This window comes from Drosophila santomea, chromosome 3L, assembly GCF_016746245.2.
Source record: "Drosophila santomea strain STO CAGO 1482 chromosome 3L, Prin_Dsan_1.1, whole genome shotgun sequence".
NCBI classification, from domain to species: Eukaryota; Metazoa; Arthropoda; class Insecta; order Diptera; family Drosophilidae; genus Drosophila; species Drosophila santomea.
This window is the reverse complement of record NC_053018.2, coordinates 23024245-23043029: the sequence shown is the minus strand read 5'-3', so window position 1 is coordinate 23043029 and position 18785 is coordinate 23024245. Positions and strand designations below refer to the sequence as shown.

Sequence of the window (18785 nt, the reverse complement as noted above, 5' to 3'; positions counted from 1 at the left end):
AGCAGACGAGAAGTCGTTCAGACAACGAGGCATCGCTGAGAGGCGAGTCAAGTTGAGTCGCGTTGAGTCTCGTTTTGTGTTCGGACTCATATTCGCGTTTGCTTCGCGTTCGGTTTGTTATTTTTTGGCATTTTGTTCGATTTTTCGTGCCGACATCTAATAAAAAAGCTGTACACAGAGTACGTACATGTGCAGAGAGCGCTCCGGTCGAGAACTTGTGAGGCAGCCATCAAAAATAACTAAAAATGTCGTCGGCCAGCGACGCAAACAGAAATAAAACGCAAAAGTGCACCAAAAACAATCGCCGGGAGGGCAAGTGTTGAATAAACGTCGCATAATTTACGTGCAGGACAACACTGCGTATACGCAACGTCGCCCTTAGAGGGAAGAGAAAGCAGAAGGTCGAGGGTCCAAGGAGCAAACAGAGGTGTAATGAAGAACCGTCAAATAAAAAAAGGACAGACCCTTTGGAATTGCAACAAAAGCCGCTGACCGGATTCGAAATCAATTTCGCGATCGTCTGCAGTTTGCTATTTGCAACATTGCAACTAAAACTGCAACTGCAGCTGCGTATCTGTGTGTATCTGCCACGCTGCTGCGCTGGTGGAGGTATCTATGCGAAATTCGGCTCGTTTCGGGGGTGTCTGTGTGAGCACGTGCATCTGTGTGCGCTGGGAACTGCGTCTGTGTTCGCGGCCCGTTGCAATTTGCAATTTGCCCCTACTTCCTCCGGCTCCCTTGTTCTGAACTTCGACAAGTCGTGCCATTGCCTGCCGCAATCAAGCATTTTGAGGTTAGTGTCTTTATACCCTGTATACATACTAATACAGTCATTGGGCCACATACACCTACAGTATGTCAAGCCCCCAGAGGAACTGGATGATTTTTGGGTGCTCTTAGCTATGGGCAAGAGAACTAGTCAGTTTTTATTTGGGAAGCAAACAAAACTCCGAAGATCCTGGTTGGCGCTAGAAATTAATAATATGGGAGACGCCGAACATTACCAGATGGGATAAAAAGTTTTTAAACCCGAATTCTGTCCCGTACCAATTAGGACCTTGCAGATAGGGAATGCACATAGAAAAGAAAGCAATAAAGAGGCAGATGTTGCAAAAATTGAATGAAAACTAACTAAAATTTTAAAGATATACAAATAAAAATGCTTGCGCGTAAATCAAGTTGACAAATGCAAAGGAAATTCGGCGCTGATGGAATAAAGAGGCGCGGAGGGGGCACACACCAAGCACAAAGCGGCACTAATGAGCAGAGAAGCCCAAAGCAGAAGCGAAAAACTAAAGGCAATAGCAACAACAAAAATTGCCACAAATCATTTGCAATTTTTATTTGCTTTTTTGCTCTCCGATTTTTTGCGAAATTCTCCCTGGGGCTGAATTCATTTATATTTTTGGTGTCTGTGTTGCGCCAGTGTGTGAGCCGTGATGGTGGAGGTTAGTGGTGGCGGGGGTCGAAAGAGTAGGGCATTTGTGTGTCTGCGTACTCGCGAGTGTGTGCGAATGTCAGGCCATAAAGGAATATGATGAATTATAAGCAAAAACAGTTTTTGCACAAAAACTAAAATCCACAAAATGTTTAGCAACAAAACAAGCAAAATCACTTAGTTGTATGTTCGTGTGTGCCTGTCTTGGTTGTAGTTTTTTTGTAGGCTTTCGTTTTTCGGCTTATATATCTAACAGATGTGTACATCTCCAACTCCTAATGCATTTGTGGCGTGCTGTGGAACTTACATACTTCTGCGATAAGTTCGTTGCCGGTTGAATGTCGGTTGTCACACAACAGAGCTCCTCTGTTGGGCGTCAATTAAATGCAAGGGTATTTGTCAGAGTCGGGGTATTGCCTTGGAGCCATCCACTTACACTTTTAAGGTCCGAACGTTAAACCAGGATATTAATCCGCATTGGAGAACTCACATAACATTGGAGCGCTTATCTGAATGGCTATGTTCAATTATTTTGGTGTGCAACAAAAAAGCTACGCAGATAACCTAAAACAGAAAAGTTTTTTGCACAACGCTCTCCAAAACAAAAAATAGACAAAAAATTCCCATTCTGTTTTTGTGAGTCACTTTTTGCCTTATTTTTCTTTTTGTCTTTATTTACTCTCACATCTCTGTACCTGTCGCTGTAGTTACGTGCTCCCGCTCTCAATTTGCTGTCTCCCCCGCATTTCTCTCACCTTCCCCTCGACGAAGCGTACCGCTCTTCGTCGTGTGTGTGTGTGTGAGGGTATCGCTGGCAGAGCTTTTTGTACATTGAATTAGATAGCTGCACAAATTACGCTAAAATGCTTTGCCGCTCATTTTTTGTGGCTGTTGGTGCAGCAACAACTTTTGGCAATTTGTGTACTCTGCTTAATTCTGTTCATTGCCTTAACCTTGAAGTGGTTTGGAACAAAGGTTTTCTATTGTTTATGTATATACATATGTATGTACATAAGTATTTTGGGAATTCACTGGACGCTTAAATTTTAAATTTTAAAATAATATAAAAAAAAAATATATATTTTTGCACTTTCAGCTGTAACATACTTAATTTTTTGGAAAAGCTTACTGAAAGTCAAAGGGCCAGATAGGTTGAGGCTTTTGATACGTCTAATTCGGTTTATTAAGATTATCAATTTCTTTATATACTCGATACCCATAATACGCATAATTATACTAGATTCGTTGAAAAGTTTGTAACAGGTAGACGGACGTGTTTCCGATCCTATAAGATCAATAGTCGAGTCGATCTGGCATTGTCCGTCCGTCTGTTTGTCCGTAAGAACGTCGAGATCTCATGAACTATAAAATCTAGAAAGTTGAGTGCTTTATGCAGACTCCAAAAAGTGGGCGTTTTGTGGGCGTTAGAGCGGGCGTGGCAAAAGTTTTTTTGCATATCGATAAAAATTTACAAGACCAACAAATAAAAAATACAGTAGAATCCGGTTATAACGACTCCGCTTATAGCGTCAGTCCGGTTATTGCGACAGAAACTCGATGGCTTGGTTGGTCCCCATACAAAGTTATATGAAAGGACCTCCGGTTAGTACGTCTCCGCTTTTAGCGACAAACCGCTTATACCGACGAGATTTTTTATAATTCAAGTGGATAAATCAGATGACTCTTTTAGAAATGTATGTAAATACCGACGTTACAAAAATGTTTACAGCGTGTGTGTGCAGACCTTATGCCTATATTCCATGAGATGTCCCGTTATATTTCTAGTTTTTTCTGTTTATTCTTATGTAAAACCATGTTATTTAATTAAACTTATTAAATTTTTTGTTTGATTAAAAAATTACTTTGTTTTATGTTAAAACATATTATGAACATGGCAACTATAAAATAAATAATATAACGACTAACGATTAAAATTACATTCGAAAATAAATTTCATCCAGTTGTTCTACACAAGTTTTAATTGTTCAAAATCTAGATTACTAATGCATCTTGAAGGCCAGTCCATTTGAAGGCATATAGTAGCCAAACGAGATGCATCCTCACCAAAAAATGGTAGCAGATCTAGGCGGGCAATTGCGGACAAACTCCACCTTCTTCACACCTAACAGCCTAAGCCCAAGAAACACGCTGCAACAAACGATACAAGTAACACGACACCAGATTTTCACACTGCACAATAGTGCATTGTACATGACGGAGACACGAGCGCAAAACTGCAAGCTTCTCCATTGGCAATCAGCTGCGGCGCCATTGGCTGACTCGTTGTTGGACGCCATTCAAATATAAATAGAAACTGAAATATCATTCTCCCCTTTAAGCAGACGGCGACTTGTGGGTGGGGCAACTGCTGCAGCTGGAGACGGGCTCGTTGACAACTTTCACTTCAAGCGCAGCCTGAGCCAGAAATTTCGCTGGCGATAAATGGTTGAAAAATGGAGTTCAAAAGTACTTACAGTCGATCTTCAATACCCGCATTAGTGCACAAGTCAAATTAGATTTATATGCATCTAAAACTAATAATTATTGTTGTGTAAGGACCTGGGGATGGACACGGAAGTATTTCGTATTGGTACTGAAAATCTTATAATTTTGGCGTTGCACGGTCAGATATATTTACAAAAATTATATTAAAAACTTTTTCAGATCTCACTAAATAAAAAGTTATTAAAAATTTGAGGGTTACAGGCATATAATAGGCGTATAATAAGGTCAGTAGCTGTAGAAGTCGTTTCAATTCCAGAGATATGCCGTATTTTCTGAAATTAGTTATTATCTTTTCAAAAAGGAACGTCGAGATCTCAGGAACTATAAAAGCTAGTAAGTTGAGGTTAAGCATACAGCCTTCAGAAACATAGATGCAGCGCAAGCTTGAAGCAGCCCATGCTGGCACGCCCACTCTAACGCCCACAAACCGCCTCCAACTGTCGGTGTTGAAATTTTTCCTTCGCAGTTCTTTTGACTCTCATGTTTTTCTTCTTTAATGAATGCTTCAGGGCAAGACGCAGTTTCGGTGCGTGACATGTCGAACACTATATGTACATATATAATTTGGGTCCCTTTTAAGGAAAAGATATTGGATAATAAAAAACGCTCAGAACGAGCGGCTCAAGTTGTATAATTAATCTTGTTTAGATATATAATTGTTAAGTTTTAGTTGCACCTTAAGTCCTGAACATATGCTATATATAATGAAGGAAACATTTGGGATTTTTCTACAAATTTCAAACCCTTTTCAATACCATATTTCACTATATAAGAACAACTATATGCAAGACAACTATTTCTTTCACGATAAAATAATACTTCCTGATTTTTTGAGCTTTCCTCGAACTTCTAAGATCTAGTTATTACTAGAGACTCTAATGTTTTACGATGTACAAAACACATCTGTCTCCCAAAATTTCTTCTATGAGCTTAATCCATGTAATTTATAATTTCAGCCTTGATAAATAACAGATCAAGAAATGGGAAGGCTATTTTCTAAACCAATTTTATCTCTAGAGAACCGATTGTAAGCCAGGCAATTCCGCCAACAAAACATTAAGAGCTTATGGATAGTGTAACGAGGAATCGAAATGGAAGACGACCAGAGACGACAAGGAACGCATAAATTGCAGATGCTGTTGCTCTGCCAATGAAGCGCAGCAACTCGCAAATAGCAGCGCACCAGTACTACGTACATACTTCGTATGCATTTCACGCGAAGTGCAATTGCTGGAGAGCCCAGTCCGACTGCCTCTCCTGCCTGAGTTTAATGGAGCTTGGATCTTTTTGGCGTCGTTTTACTCAATAGCCGATTCCCGATGGTGGATTTCCAATTTATTGTTGGGTCTCCACCACCTGGAGTTAGGTTGCGCTTTCGATCAATTCATTACTTTCTTGAACAGCGTTCAAAATAAAATATTGAGAACAAATCAATATAAAAATAATAGTAAAGGGAAAGTAATTTTTAGTACATAGTATATAGGAACTAAAGCTTTTATTGTTTTAAAAAATATAACAATACAAAAAACGTTTTTAAATAACCTTCAGCTTCCCGTCCGTATGAACGTTGATATCTCGCAACTATAAAAGTTAGGCCCAGTATATAGCACCCTTTATGTATATAAGAATAGCTCTTATATCGTATAGTGATTCCGACTTAAAAAGAAAGATTTATGCAGATTTGTTCAAAACTGATCGACTGCCTTTCGTAGAAACGGATGGGTGACGGTCGGGCAGATAATCAAGCTTATATGTATATAATCTATATGGTCGCAAGTGCGAGCTTAGAATTTTTGAAATTGGTAAAGCAGTTTTGACGTCTCTTTCTAACAATGTATACAATGAAACAATTTTAACTCAAAACACTTTTGTTTTAGACTAACATGGCCCGTAAGTGTCCCGGGATTTCTTTTAGCACCCTTATATAAAAGAAAAATGTTTATTTGGCTATTGATAAATCATACATTGATACAAAAGCCGTGGAAATGGGGCATGGTGGATCAGTCAACAGGCACTATGCGGGTGATGGGGGTATACATGTATGTCTGCGCCCTACCCGCGTCTGCGTTTTGCTTGTGTTGCGCGAGGCGTACGCTCTACAAGACCTTGATCCCGCATTAAAAAGTTGGCACGCCGCCGTCACCGCCGTTAAACAACAAAAATAACGCGGCACAAAGATAAAACCGAACCGAAACCAAAAACGAAAGGCACGAGAACTAGGGAGACAAGTGAGTCAAGTCAGACCGGCAAGGCATGACAACAAAGAAGGAAACATGTGGACAGTCGCTTTGAGGGTACTCAGGCGGTACTGGGGGAATTTGGAGGCGAGAGGAACTCGCCTGGCTCGCATGCGGTGTGCATTTATGCGCCACTCCTCCCAATCAGCCGTTGGTGATCTTCATTGTTTTTAATTTGCCTGGCATTTTTGCTAGTGTCGTCGGTCTTTTCACTTTTTGTGGGTTTGAAGTTAGGTTGGGAGTTGGCTGGATGTGTTTTGCATGCCAACCGACCACATAGCAACATACTTGATTTTTCTATTGGCGGTTAATAGAAATTGTGGACCTATTGAACCAATCTTCTTGATACATCTTTGAATAATTACCTTTTATCTTTCAGTTGAACCAAAGGAAATTCGCATCAATTAAAATATCTTTGAAACCAATTTTAAACCAACAAAGGAGAGGGTAACATTTTATTTTAAAGAAAAAAGAAGTTTATAAACTTAAATAAATAAATGAAACACTTAAGAAGAAAGGAATTTAAAATTGAATCAACATGAAAAGAAACAAATAACCAGCAGATACCACAGTGGCGATAAGACCCACATAGAAAGTCAAGAAACCCCATTATAATGTGCATCAGAAGTGATTAAAGGGAGACTTTGAAATAGTTTAAAACGCCATTCAAGCCACAGGCACAATCAACTAATAATCTGAGAAAGCAGAAGCCCTTTCCTGAACACTTACCAATTGAACAGTGAATCAAGCAATGGCCATCAACTTTTCGGCTTCCTTTGCTGCTTGCATAGCAGCCGGATTGAAGGTGCCGCGCCAGATTATGTACTGCATCACCCAGGACACGGGCCAGCCATACGTGCTCTATAAGGACTCGCAGGACGCTGAACGGAACCCCGGTGCCATAGGTGCCAGTCCCGCCCAGTGGGGCAGCGAGATGTACCCTAACATCCAGCAGCAGGCCCAGCAGCACCTAACCGCCCAGCAACAACAGCAGCAAAACGCGGCGCAGGCAGCGGCCCAGGCGGCAGCTGTGGCCGCGGCAGCGGGACAGCCCCAAAGTCCGCCGGTTGGCGGTCAGGAGGCCCGCGACAACGGCAGCGGCGATGGCCGCCAGCAACAGGTGTCGCCTTCCTCAAGCCCGTATCCTTCTGTCCAGCAGCAGCAGCGAGCAAACGGGGCAGGCGACGAGGACCCCATGAACCACCAGGTAGGCTTTATTTTCAGTTGCATATTTGAACAACGGCTTGACTAACGTCTTTGAACTTCTTATAGCTCGCCAACCAGCAAAACCCGACTCCCAATCAAAGCCAAAGCAGCAATGACCCCCAGCACTCGGGATCCAACGCGGGCGAGTCGGGCAACCCGCACGTCCAGCAAAATGGCGGAACGCAAGGCGACCCCGCCAACAGTTTTCAGACTCCGGACTATTATGCCCCCCGCCACGCGGCACCGCAAGGAGGGATGCTGGCACCGCCTGGCTTCCCGCCGCTTCATTATCTTAACAAGGGCGTTTTGCCAATAGAACAGTCTGGCGGAGGCGGTGGGGGCGGAGGGGGTGAGGCCTACGCGCTTCCCGAACTGCTTCCGGCGCAGCAGAACGGCCAGCAGAACTCCGGACCGGCGAACACCAATGCCAATGAAGGCGGTGCGGGAGCCAATGGGAGCGGAGGAGTAGGCGGTGCCACGGGAGTAGGATCGGTGGGCGTGACAAGCGGCGGAAGGACGGGCAACGGACCAGGACGCCCGCACAAGAACAAGCCTCACAGCGATCTACGGCTGTTCAAGTGCCTCACCTGCGGCAAGGACTTCAAGCAGAAGAGCACGTTGCTGCAGCATGACCGCATCCACACGGACGCACGTCCCTTCCCGTGCTCCGAGTGCGGCAAGCGCTTTCGCCAGCAGTCGCACCTTACACAGCATTTGCGCATCCATGCCAACGAAAAGCCCTTCACCTGCCCATATTGCTCGCGCAGCTTCCGGCAGCGCGCCATTCTCAACCAGCACATACGCATCCATTCGGGTGAGAAGCCCTTCGCCTGCCCCGAGTGCGGCAAGCACTTTCGCCAGAAAGCCATCCTCAATCAGCATGTGCGCACCCACCAAGGCGAGCGACAGATACAGATAAATTACATACCGATGCAGATGCAGATACAGATTCGAATAGTTTATGAGATAGGAGTAGTGCTAGATCAGACACCGGTTAGCCAGCTGATTCACAAGCTTGGCTTATCTCATTCCTTTTGGCACCCGATTTCCCTGCAAAATTTTGTTCCCTATGCAATTAAGCGAACTTTTTGGCCGAATATCGAAATTGTCCCTATTGAATTACCTATTTGGCACGTGGACTCGCTGAGCGTAAAGACGGAAAGCGAACAGCTTTGAAAACAATTTAATTCAGGAGAGCAAGGTTCCAACTTTTCTATCGTCTCAGCCAGTCGGCAGCCAGAAAAATTCGTCCGTTAACAAGTTGAGAGCTAGGCACTTCTTTCGATAATTTGTATCTCGGCTGCGCGCCAAGTTTAAGCGCTGCTAACAGTACCTTTCTTTCGCTTGATTACTTCCATGTGACACTGCTGATCAACACGTCCCCCACACAGACGTCTCGCCACACCTTATTTTCAAGAACGGGCCGCACCCGACTCTATGGCCCTCGGATGTACCCTTCCCTGGCGAGGACAACGACACAAAGGGTGATATCGCCGGCACGGGCGGCGGCTACCACGACGAGGACTCCCAAGGAACACCTGATGGCAGCGGTGGCATGCACTACCCCTCTTACTTCAAGGACGGCAAGGGTGAGTACTCCTGTCAGGCGCGTTTGGAGGCGGCTACCTTCTAATCAGATCCTCGCACAGGCCAAAAGATACTGCCCGAGGTGCTGCAGCATATCGGTGTGAGACCGGCAAACATGCCGCTCTACGTACGGTGCCCCATCTGCGACAAGGAGTTTAAACAAAAGACAACGCTGTTGCAGCACGGTTGCATCCACATTGAGTCACGGCCGTACCCCTGCCCGGAGTGCGGGAAGCGTTTCCGACAGCAGTCGCATCTCACGCAGCACCTGCGTATCCACACCAACGAGAAGCCCTTCGGCTGCATGTACTGTCCACGGTTCTTCCGCCAGCGGACTATTCTTAATCAGCACTTGCGCATCCATACCGGCGAAAAGCCGTACAAATGCGGTCAGTGCGGCAAGGACTTCCGTCAGAAGGCCATCCTGGACCAACACACGCGCACCCACCAGGTAGTTGTAGCCTGGCCTTAGTCTGCTTAGGCTCGATTTCTCAAAATCAATTTAAGTGGAGAACGCAAATTTAAAATTTCAAAATTGTAAGCCTCAATGACCTCGTTGATCTTAATGCTTATAGACAAGTATATCAAACCCTCGAAAACTTACATTTTGCACAGTTTACTGAACTTTTTTCACATCCTTCTATAACTTTTTCTAAATCACAAAGAAACCATAGAACACAATTTTAATTTAAAAAAAAAAAATAAGATTGTTTTATATATTATTTTATAAATTATTCTATAAATTATATTAGTTGGCCCTTTTCGAGATCGTACTAAAATTTCGTGAAATTGAGAAATCGTTCCTGGATGAACTACTCTAGTCAGAGCTCTAATCCATCAATTTACTTTCACACGCAGGGTGATCGTCCATTCTGTTGTCCGATGCCGAATTGCCGTCGGCGCTTTGCTACGGAGAACGAGGTTACCAAGCACATCGACAACCACATGAACCCCAACACCACAAAGGTGCGCCGACAGCAACAGCAGCAGCATCAACAGCAGCAACAGCAGCAGCAACAACAGCAACAGCAGCAGCAGCAGCAGCAGAACAACGCTGTCACCCAGGTGGCCAATCACCTAATGAACGATGCCAAGAGCCTGGCGGCCCAGCAGTTCCTCAACAACAATAACCCATCGACAGTAGACAACAAGGCCAACATTCTTCCGGTGCGCAGTATAGCATCCAACGCTGCGGCAGCCGCGGTTGTGCAGCAGTCGGTGGTAAAGAACGAGCTCTATTTTCCGCAGTGCTACGGACCACCCTTTCAGCATCCCTTCCAGGCACACCAGCAGCAGGCCCAGCAGGCCCAGCAGCCCAGCGTGGCTCACGCAAACGGAGGACCCACTCCGCCCGTAACTGTGACGGTGGCCAATACGGTGGCATCTGGCGTGGTGGTTCAGCAGAATGGCTCTGCCTCTGTGGTGGCCCAGTGACATCCCACCACTGCAGCAACTGGGGCACAACAACAGCAGCCGTCGGCACCGCAGCAGCAACACCATCCGCCGCCACCTCCTCCCACGTCGTCCGCGCATCACATTGCAGCAGCGGCCGCCACTGTTACAGCGGTCACGCCCTCATCCGCCCACGGCTCACCAGTTGCGGCGCCACAGACTGTGACGCTTTCGATCACGCTGCCGCCGCCACCGGCCCCTCATACGGTCCATCCGGGTCACCCAACACATCCAGGCCACTCGGGCGTGGCTAACGGAGTAGCGCCTCCGCCCCCAACTCTATCACACGCGATTCCCATTCATCCACACATACACTCTATATTCGGATCTCTATGATGTCATCAGTAAGAGAGACTAGAGCAGGAGGCGAGAATTCAAAGTTGAGGAACACAAACTATTCACCATATTTCTTAGGTTCGATTAGTTTTTTAGTATTAGACGCAAAACAAATTCTCCTAGTTTTTAAAACTAATCTTAAAACCACAAAATACAGTTTGGCAATGGCAAACAAACGAACCGAGAGGAGCTGAACAGAACGCAAACAGGACGAGTACTAGTCTTTTTGAAAAGGACTCTAAACTCCTTTGATATAAACCATGAACATGAAATGCAAATGGGGAATGTGTAAGAGAAGTAATGAGAAGAATAAAGGAGAAACGAGAGCCAAAACACAACGTTATACGATTTCTATTTGTTTTAGTACCCCAACAACTTTTAAGACTACAAATACATAAAATATTTATATACACACAAACACATGGACACTTAAGAAAAGTCGAATTTCGTAACCCTTTATTTTGGATACAATCGATCGAGGATATACGAATTAGGCGTAATACTACGATAGCTCCGATACAATGAGTGACATGTGACGTGATAGAAAGGGCAGCTGATGGGAAAAAAGAAGATGGGGATACGAAGACGTTGGCGCTGAATTATAAATTTTCGTAGCAGCATCTAAATTTTAGCTCTATACTTTAGATATTTCGATGTATTGGAGTTTTTGTTTATAAGTATGATTGATCGAATTACGCTGGGTGAACAGCTTGGCTAAGCCAAGGGGATCCGCCAAGACCACCAAACTCTGATTAGAAATTTCTTTTTCATTTCAATTGATATGTGATTTTTAAAGTGTTTAGATGAATACTGGAATGCAATTTAATGATACGATAAATCAAGAATATGTTATAAAACCTTAAGTAAATTGACCTAGGATTCATTTGTTGTCTTCCCCAACTAATTATGTGTAATTTATGTTGAGTTTTTATTTAGTAATTAGGCATGCATACGTTTAACCCAAATATGTCCACACTGTTGCACACACAAGGCAGACAAAAGGAATAAGCTGGAACATCTTGTTTAGCAAGCAGGCAAATTCGAAAGTGACTCTTCAGGTGCCATACACAAACATAATTAATAGTCAAAATATTATGAATAAACACGTACCAATCCTCCAACCTTTACTCAGTATAACCTACCGTATTGAAGACCCGATCCCCACCATCTAAGTTCCTCCCCTGCCAACTGTGTGGATATAACCGACAAATTTAGTTTCTTAACAAATTTTCCAATGTACCGTCAAAGCATTTATAACTGTAATTGATATTTAGAATATGTTTCCTAAAAAGTATACATATTTTGTGTAAAAGTATATATATTTATGTAGAAGTATACATATTTTATGTATATATTCAGTTAGGCGTTTCACCTTATCAAGTATCTACTCATTATTTTATAAATTTAATAATTAGTCAATTAAGTTTCTATTGCAATCAAAGCAAGTGCTCCGAATACGATTTGTTTTCACTGTTTTAAATTTAAAGTTTATCAATTATGTTTGGATATTTTATTTAATTATTTCAATAAAACAACTATATGATTTATCAAACTTTATTTTGCCATTTTTTTTATTTCCCTTTATCCTTCCCGAGGTCTATTTCTTATGATTTCCTTTCTTAAAGGGGCAACTCAGAAAATTCTGGCATTATACAAATCTACGACTTTTCGGCTTGGGCAAACGTCTGGTTTTTGTGATACGAGTGTCGCTGCAAAAGTTTCGGCAAGAATGGTTTATTCAAAATTGTACATAGAATGTTTTGGCAAATATTAAATGTAAATCTACCAGCAAAAGTTTTATTAAAAGTTTGATCAAATTGTTTGACATTGTAAAGTATAAAATAACGCCTACAATTACGGTAAATTTAGTCAAAATTTTAAAATCACTTTTTAGGCCTATAAAATTTGCACATCTAAACTAAAATTGAGAGCGGATCAATACGAATACTACAAAAATATTGCATGCTCCGGCACAGGCAACTAACATCCAAAACTTGATATGGAACCCAATATGGTGGCTTTTATTGGAATTAGACAAAACGGACTTGATCAGAATTATCAGCATGATTTGCAATAAAAACACAATGTTTAACTCTAAGCTGTAGCAAACCTTTAGGCCTTTTAGACAAAATTTTATTAATCCTTTCGGCTTTAAAAAAATCGAAAATGTAAAATCGATGAAATGAAAATACGACGAAAACACACAAGAACCTTTTGGCTTTAAATCAAAATTATTTTTAGTTTTAGTTAAAAAAAAATTAAAATGTTTATGAGAACGTTTATATCAAAGAAAATTATGGCAAATTATGCTATAATTCCAATAAAAGCAAAATTTAGACTGAATGTCGCTGTGATAAATGCAAATTAAAAACAAACCTAAACGTAAAACTTTTGTACATTTTAGGCATTAACGCAAAATTTAAAGCATACTCTTAATCAAAAATAAAATCATAAATTTAGGCGGAACAAAATCTAGCATAAAGACAGAGACTAAGAACAAAATTTTAAATGCTCCAAAATCATTTTGCAGAACATCCCGGGACTACAAATTGTTCTACCATGTTCTGTAAATTGCGATATTTTTCCAATTTCTTATTTTAAAATATAATTTGGATTTTATTTACATCATTGGTTGGTTTTTGTATTGTTTATTTATTTTAATAGTTGCTAACCAAACTAAATAGAAAACATGAGTTATAAGAAAGCTGCACAATGAAGTACACCAACTGCTTCAGTGGAACATGCTCTTAGAATTCTTCTAAGAAGCATCAGTCAGTAAAGACCGAAGACCACACCGGCCGTGACAAACATAGAAATGGCATTCTAAGCTATATGAGAATGTGTAAGATGGGGAAATATTTGAGATGACTCAAGCCTAGAATGACAAAGGGGCTAAAACTTGACAACCCGAATAGACCAGACCAAAACAGAACCATATTAATGTAAATCCCGGATTAACCGTCGAAGGAGATAAATGCTACAGATAATAACTGAGAAAGAGATAGGAAAACCAATCAATGTTACAAGCATACCTAACAAAAAACAATAGCCCAATTTAAATAACCAAGAGTACAAATACAAGTAATTTTTATAGCAGAAATTTTAAGTGCAGTATCAAAGAGCCATAATTATTAAACCTAAGTAACATGTAACCATATTGCAATCCCAAGAAACACAATCACTCAAGATAACGGAGGCAAGGAAAAATATTAAACTTGGCACATCAAAATCGACAAAGAAAAATCAGACATGACAAAAGTAAATTTATCTAGACTCTGCGTTTTGATACGAAATCATGGCACCCTGAAAATCCAAAACGAACAACCAAAGTAAAGAACACATGAAAAATCCTTTCTTCTTAAAAATTAAACAAATTATAATACCAATAAATAATAAATATAAACGTCAGGATAATATTTGAGAATAATTCAAAAGTGATTACTTTTCAGGCTTACATTGCCAGCTTACATTTCCGACTCAGAAAATACATACCAAGCTTAATACCAGATACAAGCAATATTAATAAAAAATGCCCACAACCAACATGCAAACATCAATGAAGCAAACTCAACACAAAAACTGTTAGGGATAGTTAGGGCAGTGTAATCTAAGGAAAACACAGTCCTTCATCCCAAAATTTCCAGAAGCGAATGCATTATAATTGAGTACAGCATTTTGCAATAGTGATAATAGTTTTTAAGTCAACCACCAAGCATAAAAGCATCCAACAAACAAAATATAATTCAAGAGAATCAGCTAACAAACAAGATTTAAAAAAAATAGACAAATACACATTGAAATAGCAACGGTAGGAATTAAAATAAAATTGATTATGATTGAGAACTTGATGAGAATTTAAAATTATAATATCTAAAAACATACAAAAGCCCATTCAACATCTTTTTGATTTGATTTGAGATTGTAAGGATTGTAACCACAAAGCTTACGGATTCATTTCGAGTTACAAAAATATTTTTAGTTCAATTACCAAATATCCAAAAGGGAAGCGATTATTTATCAAGAAAATGGGTTGATGTCACTCAAAATAATAAATAATATAAATCAAGTTCAAAAGCAAAAGGAAAATTAAAAGCAAAAATAAAACAATTACAAAAAACAAAGAAAATAGCTTATAGCATATGGAAAACCCTAAACTCTTAAATTATATGTATGGTGTATTATATTTTTAAACCTATTTAAGGCATACTCTCTATATATATACGAAATATCTACTTATATTTAACGTAACCCTTAAAAGTTTGTGACAGCAGCAAGATGCGTAAATAGAAGGAATTACACACTTTTATTGTATTGAAAGCCAGTTAAAAAACTAATAACAGATCACAGAAATTCAACCACACCTTGTTTTTGGCTTAAAAGTGAATTAAAATGACGAAATGAAATCCAAAACAAAACAACAATAGCCTCGTTAGTTGTTAACTACGCCTATGGCGATATTGATAAAAACTCTATATTGAAATTATTGCAAAAAATCTGAACGAACAAGGCATAGAAAGTAGTGTATTCAGTGTCCTAAAAGTGGTGACAAAATTACTCTTTTTTTAAAGTAAGCTGTAAAGATCAAGAAAAGATACGCAACCTAATCATATAGCTAAAACTTCTAGCGAACAATTAAAGTGAAGTTCTGTTGGAATCTCGGCGAAAAGCAAGAACCACTTGTAAAGTCATCGTTTTAAATTTGTAAGGCAATGGCCCCAAACTCATTCTATGCCTATGAGTACGTTCACTTTTTGCAATATACACCATGTGCCCATAGAACAAGTAATTTATTGCAAACAGAAATCAAATATATTATTTATATTATATACGAAGTTGTTTTTGCAACAGGAACAAACCACAAACCAAAAGAAATAGTACCGAAAATATTTTACAGAAATTTTACAAGCAAACGAAACAAGTAAATACAGCTCTTAAATAAATAGGAAACAGAATGTCAGCAAACACAAGCCGTGGTACTAAAATAAACCAATCAGACAGCATACAACTGAGAAAAACAGCAAAAAAAATAGTAAAAGTCGACGAAAACGCCGAAAAACAAACTAAAAGGAGAATATATAGTAACATTTACTTACAGACATTAAAGTGTATTCCATTAAGTGTATAGTAAAGTATGCAACTGAAAAACTAATTTTAAAACGTTCGCTTGCCTGCGAGCGAAGGAGAGATACCCAATCATCAGAATCGATGAAATACGATAAGTTCAATATCCCCATGGATGGATCAGATTAAAGAAAGAACCGAACACAATTTGTTATGTTGGAATTACTTTTATATATACGTTTGTAATTATTATGAACGATTGACAGGGACTACAATTTAATAACTACCATAGAAATACTAACTGAGCAGTGTCAATAGAAACAAATTTTATTTATGCAAATATCAGCGTCCGCCCCGAAAGCGAGCACGAATGCACTTATTGTTAATTGTAACTCAACTGAAACTGTACATAAGCAATCACAAACTGCAACTGCAAATGCAATAGTACCAACGTAAGTAAATCAATTATTTCACTAATTTTGCTAACAAATAGCTAATGCAACAAGAAAACGAAGATTACAGATCCCCGATCACCACAAGAACGACAGTCGTTCAGCTGAATGAAGAAGGTACGATCGAGTTTAAAAAATGTTCGCTATGAGTTAATCAGCTGAAAACGACATATCCATTCAGAAATACTAACCACTGCTACCATAGCCGATTACGTTTTTGTGAAACACCCAGAACAAACTTTAATTTATTTTTATCAGAAAGTGAGAATTTCAGTGAGGACTAACAGCAAACTTTTTAATCAAAACCTTAAGCCGAATCAAAACCAAAATAGAATCAAACGAAGCAATAGTGATACTATACTACCAGGATCAGGACGAGTACCTGCCCTGGGCCAGCCAATAGCCAATAGCTTGATACAAGTAAATAACAATAAACCGAACAAATCTTTTAATTTACAAGATATACAACAAATGCAACGGATACCGCAGCAGCAACCATAGTACAATAATAATACATTTTTCTTATCGACCGACTTTTATACAACAGACAGGAACAACATAACCCAATTGAAAAATAATAGAAAAGCAGCAGAAGATGAGAATAGAAGTTATGATGGCGGATAGCAAGATACAAAGCCGATTGAACCGAATCAAAAATGAATACCGAAATAGCGACAGAGGGAATTTTAAGTATACCACAAACGTAAAGCAAAAAAAGGTAAATACCTATATACATATATTTTTTAAAAAGGCAAATGTAAAACCGAGAGCAGAAGTAACAATAGCTAAAAGTTGTTAAGCATTTTAATATTTGAGTTTGTATCATTTTGAATCGATAAAATGTATAAACCAAGTTATACATATAAATACAAAATCTATGCAGTGAAAATCAAAATAAACGAATATAACTCTTTTTTATATTACAAGAAACAAACTAGAACAAAAATCTCACTTTCCTGGTAAAAATTGAATTAATTGGTACAAAAATAATAAAAACAGATTGCACCTAAACAATAAAACTGGCTTACCGACATCAATACCAACACATGATGTAAAAATTTTGTTCGCATTTTGTACAATTTTCAGTATAATTTAATAATCTAAACCAATCATATTTTGATAGTTAAATTGTTGATTTAGTTTTACACTTCCAACTACAACAACCGGAACAAACGGATAGGATTTTCATAAGATATAACACCCCTGGCAAATATTTCGAATGCTTAAATCATATTCATTTCGGCTGAATCAAAAATGAGGTTCATGACATACCATATACAAATTTGCATAAAAATAAATGTTTCTCTAAACTATTCAGAAAACATATTCTACATTACAATCTAGAGAGGAACTTAAAAAGAAAACATTGAACCTTACGAATAAAAGTTTGGCAACAAAAACTTGTTTTCAATCGAAAACCGAAGTCTTTAGATATCAAAATCTGAAAAAGAAATGGTGACTAAACTACTGGCATTGATACAAGTAACACATCGAAATTATAAATATATTGATGTATACCTTCTCGGCGAAATTTCAAATAAAATTCTCGGAAAAACACTAATCTCGGTCATTGCAAAATTGATTGCATAAAACAATGTATACTCAAGTCTGGGCAACTATTTAAAGACAATTCACGTTTAATTCCATTTTTCGGAGCGACCAAAACCAAAAATTAAATTTAAGCCAAATGTATAAGCATCATTTTTTACATACAAATTAAGGAATAATACAAGTAAATACTCTAGGTCTTTAAAGTAAGCAAAAATTAAATGAAAGAAAAGAGGACATCCAAAAAGCGATAAGCAACTTTGAGCCTGATCGAAAAGTAAAATTTTAGAAGGAAAACGAAAAATGAATAAGGAAAGTTCACATGAAAATAAAAACTATTAACTCCAAAAAAACATTAAATTCAAAATTATAATTGTTATAAGCAAATAAAAGCACAATATATGCAAACATATATCCAGAAAATTCATTACACTAGCCAAACTATAAGTAATCCCGAAGATTACACATACAAAAAGGAAACACCATGGGACACGCAACTACCACCAAATTACACACTAACATTATCCACCACACACTCACCCCCACACAACTTCCATTGGTTTAGATTTTAAGCATCATTTTAAACTTAATAGTCAGCCAAAAAATGAAGAAAAACACAAAAAGAATCCTATCATGGCAGTCCAAAATTAATCGAACTCACAAAAAATAAATAAGATTTTAAGGCAAGCAAATATTACCGCGTCAAAAATTAAATATTTAAGCAAGTAAACTTATGCAAAATCTTGCGTCGTCTAGTTTAATGTCGTACATTTTACTTTTTGTAATAATTAATTAACATTTAAATATATATTCTGTAACAAACAAAAAAAAATGGTAAACGCAAAAGTATTGTAAACATCTATGAACTTACTAATTTCGAAAAGAAAGAAGAAACCAATTTAAAATAGCTCACCAAATATGAAAATGGAAAAAATCAATGCTACGACGAGTGCAACAAAAAAA

At 39.1% G+C, this 18785-nt stretch overlaps 1 protein-coding gene across 5 annotated transcripts; it reads left to right on the top strand.

The window, feature by feature from the left end:
- The first annotated feature begins 35 nt into the window (after positions 1 to 35).
- LOC120450616 (zinc finger protein 768) lies at positions 36 to 18739 on the top strand. 5 transcript variants are annotated; one of them, XM_039633759.2, is made up of 6 exons: positions 36 to 793; positions 6560 to 7387; positions 7453 to 8200; positions 8778 to 8975; positions 9036 to 9424; positions 9832 to 18739. In XM_039633759.2, exons 2-6 carry the CDS (start codon positions 6932 to 6934, stop codon positions 10405 to 10407), a joined length of 2367 nt encoding a protein of 788 aa, XP_039489693.1. In that variant the 5' UTR covers positions 36 to 793; positions 6560 to 6931; the 3' UTR covers positions 10408 to 18739. The 5 variants fall into 5 exon arrangements, with proteins under 5 accessions (XP_039489693.1, XP_039489691.1, XP_039489690.1 ...); XM_039633757.2 differs by having other exon boundaries at positions 9024 to 9427; XM_039633756.2 differs by having other exon boundaries at positions 37 to 793; positions 7453 to 8284.
- Positions 18740 to 18785: the final 46 nt, after the last annotated feature.

Coding starts and splice junctions, on each gene's coding strand:
- LOC120450616 (XM_039633755.2), top strand. CDS start 6,932: ATGGCCATCAACTTTTCGGCTTCCTTTGCTGCTTGCATAGCAGCCGGA. Junction 8,285..8,777: donor GCATGTGCGCACCCACCAAG/GCGAGCGACAGA, acceptor TCCCCCACACAG/ACGTCTCGCCACACCTTATT. Junction 9,428..9,831: donor ACACGCGCACCCACCAGGTA/GTTGTAGCCTGG, acceptor TTTCACACGCAG/GGTGATCGTCCATTCTGTTG.